Source organism: Rana temporaria, chromosome 1 (genome assembly GCF_905171775.1).
Source record: "Rana temporaria chromosome 1, aRanTem1.1, whole genome shotgun sequence".
NCBI classification, from domain to species: Eukaryota; Metazoa; Chordata; class Amphibia; order Anura; family Ranidae; genus Rana; species Rana temporaria.
The window spans coordinates 243,136,231-243,142,230 of NC_053489.1; the positions used below are offsets into that span (position 1 = coordinate 243,136,231).

Here is a 6,000-nt window from a genome sequence, read left to right on the forward strand (position 1 = left end):
AAGATTTAGCAAGGGTGGAAATTAGGCCCTTCTTGTCTGTAGCTGTAGCGAACTGATCCATAGGTGGAGTGTTAATCTGTCTAAAGCTTCATACACACAGACCGACTTCCATCTGACTTTTCCGTGGATTTTTGTCTGAATGGGCGTTGGCCGTGAACTTGTTCTGCATACACACATTGTCAGACAACTTTTACCATATCACATGGTTTTTCAGCTCTTTACCGCCACCCTTTGGGAAACTTCTGCTATTGCTGGCTGATGTTTAGCATTGGTTCTGAGCATGCGTGTTTGTACTTTGTGTATACATGATCGGATTATCCTCCATCGGACATTTGTTGTCGAAAAGTTTGAAAGCATTCACAGCGAACATTTGTCAGATGAAAAACCAAAAACAATTGTCCAATGGAGCATACAGACGGTCGGATTGTCCGATAAAACATGTCCGGACTGTTGTCAAAAAGTCAGATCGTGTGTATGGGCCTTAAGAGTAATCCGCTTAGCTTGGGCCGAGAGGGCATGACAGAGTTGAAGGAATTGGAAGAATCTGCAAGAGGGCATACTGAATTTCAGTTGGTCATTGTCAAATAACTGATGAAGTAACTGGCTACCCTTGGAGTTGCAGCCATCAAAGCTTTGCAGCTGACCCGATTCTTCCAAACGCCCTCTCTCCCAAATAGGTAGGTACTTTGCTATCCAATCATATCTCACGATTTATGTCATCGCATCCCAAACTTTGACTCTTGTCCAAAGTGGGTTTTTGGGAACATTCCCAAAGCCTGCCTGCCTCCAATTGAAATTATATTTACTGGATCTAGACAAAAGCACAACCAGAATGGGATCTCTGTCGTTCATAATGCCCCACCCAGAAAAGGGTTGCAATTGAGCAGCTATGAAGTACAATATCACAGAGGGAACGGCCAAGCCCCCTTTTATTTTTAATATTTTAAGCTTTTGTTCCTTTACTACACCTGGTGATCCTGTCAGCAACACACTTAATTTCCTAGGGTGACAATGATCGCCCACTGTATCCATGCAGGAACAAAGTGGTCACCCTTGGACAGGAAAGGTTTAAAAAACACGACAAAAAACCTCCCCTCTTTGCTCATCTCCATAACAATGGGTAGAGGAGTTCGGTAGTCCACAGAGAACTGGGCAGTTGAGTACAATGGATAACACTGCAGAATGCACGTAATAGCACTGGATTTCCAGCAGATAACAGGTTATTTTTATTTTTTTGTACAACAATTTAAAAAATGCTTCCTAATTGTAATTTTTTGAAACAAAAAAAAAATGCTCCCGATTGTATATTTAGGCTTCATTTCCATGGACGTTTTTACAGCCACTTTTCTGAGCGGTTTTTGCAGCTTAAAGCGGAGTTCCGGCCACAATTTCACTTTTTAAATATAAATACCCCTGTAATACACAAGCTTAATGTATTCTAGTAAAGTTAGTCTGTAAACTAAGGTCCGTTTTGTTAGGTTGTTACAGCATTTAGACACTTTATAAAATAGAAATTGACTGGGGCCATCTTAAGTGTGGGCATCATGAAGCCAGACTGTATGACTTCCTGGATTTCAGCCTTGCAGATCTAGCACATGCTCAGTGCTGCACAAGCAGTGTCAGATCAGGTTTCAGCACCTGTGCTGTCCAAGTCACATGATTCTTTGAGACTGGGGAGTGCACAGACTCCTGGAAAGTTACACCCACTACATTCCCAGGAGTCTGTGCGGTGTAGGTTAGGAAGCATTAAGCACCTAGGTGCAGGAAGTGGGAAGATTAACTATTCTGCCTAGCAACAACACTTTGAAGGCATCTAAGAAGGCATCTATCTTTTTCGTAAAGGACTAATGACATTTTTTTAAAACTACTGATGTAATGTTATATTTATGGGTGGAACTCCACTTTAAAAACGTCCTTCCATGTTAGTCTATGGCCTCATGCCCACCATGACGTTTTTGAGCTGTAGATGGCTGAGCCGTTTTTAAGCTGCAAAAAAACCCAGGACCAGTGTGTTCTGAAGATCCAGCTTTAGAGCTGTAAAAAAGCCAGACGTTAAAAAACGCTCAAAAAAATGCCCAAAAACGCTACCGCAGCGTTTTTGAGCTCCAGCTCAAAAAAATAAAAATAAATAAATAAATAAAACATGGACAGGTGTTTTTAAGCTGTAAAAACGTCCATGGAAATGAAGCCTTAATAGACCTAAATGAAAAAAAAAAAAAAATTGTTCATGGTTAGGGTTTACATAAATAAAATACATTTCTAGTGGAAAGAATTAGCCCACATTAGTTTACAAATAGCGCGCACCTCAATTTCTCTACTTAGCACCGTTATAGTCCCACCATTGTCCATATTTTTCGCCAAAATACATTTCTAGTCATTTTTATCCCACTGAAAATAAAAGTGTCTGTATTTTTTTTTTTCTTTTTAGACCTCTTTCACATTGAGGCGTGGAGCCGCGGTAACGGCGGTATTACCGTGCTTTCCCATTGATTTCAATGGGAAGGCGCGGTATAGAAGCGGTGAACACACCGCTCCTATACCGCGGTAAAGATGCGGCTAGCAGGACTTTTGGTGCGCTCCTGCTAGCGCACCGCTTCAATGTGAAAGCCTTCGGGCTTTCACATTGAACACTACAGGGCAGGTTTTTTCATGCGGTATAGCAGCGCTATTTTTAGCGCTGTACCGCATGAAAAACGCCTCAATGTGAAAGGGGCCTTAAGGTCTCTTTATACAAGCAGCTATACATATTAGCGTTCCATACATCCACTGCAAACTAATATTTCACTGCAGATTTTCACAGTTTGTTTTGTTTCACCAAGTGTTGTGAAAGCCGAGCATCAATCAAGTCCTGTATTACTTAGACATCCAGCAGGCAGCTAAATGGTCCAGCAGCAAAACGTAAAAGTAAACAGTCAGCAATCATCTACTGCATGTAAGGGGCCTAGATACATCAGGCTAGATGCTCAGACTGTGAAAAGACAGACTTTTGCTTTACTTGCTTTGCTGGTGACTGCAAAAAAAATCCAGATATCTGACAGCAAGACAGGAGGAAAACCATGAAGTTTCCGTACTGTTATAAACTTTCCTACGAATAAAAATCTCTGTAAATGGCATTTTCAGATTGTGGAAAGAAATGGCCTTTTAGAAATTGGATTATAAATTTAAAGCTTTACGCCGACTTTCTAAAAAATCTTTACTACAGGAAGGCCGGCCAATGAATAATAAACACTGTAAATACATCTTTTAGTTATTTTCATCCACTGAAATATTACAGAGACTTTGGAAAATTCCCATAGACACAAATTCCCACTCTGAAAAACAGGTCAGAAATAGAACATACAACATTGATAATAATGCTGCCTTTCCTTAGAATAATAAATTGCAGAAACAGGCAAGAAAAGGGAGACAAATTTTAAAACCAATGACTTTTAGGTTTGTGACCGAGTTACAATAATATCCTGCACTCCAGCGGTGGCGGCTGGTGCTCAAATTTTTTTGGGGGGGCGCAAACAAAAACCCATCAATTGCAGCCTCACTGTGCCCTAGCCAAACCCCACCTGGCCCTTACCCCATCACGGTGGAGCAGCGGGTGGCGGCGGTGAGCAGTGTCCTCCATACTCCTCGATGTCTTCTCTCGTCCTCTGCTATGATTGGACGACTGATAGGTGTCCAATCACAGCACCTGTCGTTTCAGCCAATCAGGTGACGGGTAACAGACCCGAGCACTTGAATGGCGGTTCAGTGTTAAGGAAAGCGAATATTCTTTTGCCTTTCTAACACAGCTGGGTGAACTGCGAGCACCAAGCATGTCGCCCCCCGCGGTTTACCTTTTTTGACGCCTATTAGAGGCTATGGCTCCAATCTGGTGCTTCAAAAACACCCCCTGCCGCTGTAATTCAGGCGCCCCAAAAGGGTCTGGACACCTGAATAGGGGGTGGCAGCGGAGGCCATAGATCGAGGAGGCAGCGCCCGTGCACCCTTATGGACGCACCGCTACTGCACTTCAGTAACAATTTCCCCATCATAATTCCTAGTTCTGTTCCTCTTGTTGTTTCTTGTTCCATTACATACAAGTAATAAATCCAACAGGAACTGAACTGAAGAGTGGGATCCCTTAACTGCTATAGCAAGTGTACAAACCCAGGCACTGTGCCATGGATAATGTAAAAGTGCATACCTTCCACTATCCTTTCCCAGTTTCTCAATCATGGCTTTGCGAGCTTGTGTGGCTGGTGTTTTAGGAAGGTTTTGGGCCTTCATGAGCTCCTTCTTCTTTTCTGCCTGTCTCCTCTCCAAGGCTGCCACACCATCATCCTCTCGATCAAATACACTGCAGGCATTAAAACAAAACAGAGTTATGCCAACATAAAATGAAATTTTTAGTAGTGTAGAGTCACACTGGACTAGCATCCCTGCAAGTTTTTTTGTGAAGTCTGGAGCATAAACACACTCATTCCTACACCTTTGGCTGCTGGATTTTCCTAGAACAGTTTTATGCTTTAGGATTATGTTTTATTTCTTAAACCGCCATAAAATTCAATACAAGTCAAGAGTAGCAAAAAATGATCTCTAGTACCAAGCTATACAATACATAGTGAAAAAAAGACTTGTAAAGGGAAATATAAATGTATTGGGTCGATTTTTTTTAGTTCATAAGATTTTTCTTGTTTGTTTTTTTATAATTTTTTTTAATATAGAGTTTACGCACACACACACTCACTTTGATCTGCAAATATTTCATACTTTTACATTTACACACGGATGCACTTTTCAGGTGTTTTAGCGCTAAAAATAGCGCCTCTTAAGCCATCCCAGTGTAAAAGCCTGAGTGCTCTCACATGGCTGAAAAAAAGTCCTGCAAGAAGTATCTTTGGTGGAGGGGCGACACCGCTCCTCCACCACCCCTGCCCATAAAAAACAATAGGTAGCGCTGCTGAAGTACCTGTAAAGCGCTTAGTCAATGGCGCCTTTAAGCCTTTATTTGGCCACTAGCAGTGGTTAAAAGCACCCCGCTAATGGCCAAGAAGCGCTGCTATAACAGCGGTAAAGCGCCGCTAACGCAACCCGTGCCCCAGTGTGAAAAGGGTCTTAATATTATAATAATAATATAGAATACAATTTAATAATGACAAAGTGTTCCCAGAGCACTATGGATCAGCTAAATGGACAGCACGGAGATAAAACCAAGCTATGTCCGAGTTAAACCTCCTACTGAGTTGTCTGATAATGTACTGCAATAAGTCACTGCCAAGAGGTCCCCTTGAGTGCTATAAACAAAAAGGGATAGCCAAGGGTGATACAAGGTTTTCAATGTAAAGAGCATACAAATTCCGGCTCGATAAGGTCCACATAATAAAATTCAACATTTCATAATTATTCGACAAAACTGCTTTTCGGTCCCGACCACGAGGCCTCATGCACACTGGACGTTAAGAAAACGCCAGTAGCTGTAGAATGGCCAGGTATTTCAGCTTATTTTACAGTTAGATCATTTTTTACAGCTGAAAAACTCCTCTTCAAACCCACTAGTTCTGGGTATTTTTTTCCAGCCAGAAAACGACCCCTGCCAAAAAATGCAGATAACAGCCTATGGACGCATAGGATAACATGCTGGGGTATTTACTGACTGTAGAAAAAAAATGCCTGAACCAAAAACAGTAGCTGTAAAAACATCCAGTGTGCATGAGGCCTTAGGGTGAAAAAAAAAAAAAAAGACACACGACATGAAATATGTGCAAATCCACCATGCATTCATTCCCTTTAAAGGCAACTCGTATTTACCTGCCCACTTTCTTAGACGTTGCACTATATGAAGCAGATTTTGTCTGAAGAACTGTACCACCATCTGTAAAAACAAAACAACCAGAGATCTACATCGTGGAATATGAGCAGTCAGACACAAATCAATTCCTCTCTAATGGATGGATACCTAAATAAGGGCTAGCTGTGGTGTTAATGAATGGAAGCCACCTCACTCAGGAAAGAAAAAATAAAAATAAA

The 6,000-nt window shown here is 41.6% G+C and overlaps 1 protein-coding gene across 3 annotated transcripts in view; it reads right to left on the reverse strand.

Annotated features, from left to right (window-relative positions):
* Positions 1-6,000, reverse strand: part of SMTN (smoothelin) — a 218,487-nt gene that overhangs the window by 24,918 nt on the left and 187,569 nt on the right. For all 3 annotated transcript variants that reach the window (XM_040352229.1, XM_040352210.1, XM_040352219.1), the window contains exons 15-16: positions 5,782-5,845; positions 4,178-4,330 (exon numbers count right to left, since the gene is read on the reverse strand). In XM_040352229.1, the coding sequence (XP_040208163.1) occupies positions 4,178-4,330; positions 5,782-5,845 (217 nt within the window). The remainder of the gene's footprint in view (positions 1-4,177; positions 4,331-5,781; positions 5,846-6,000) is intronic.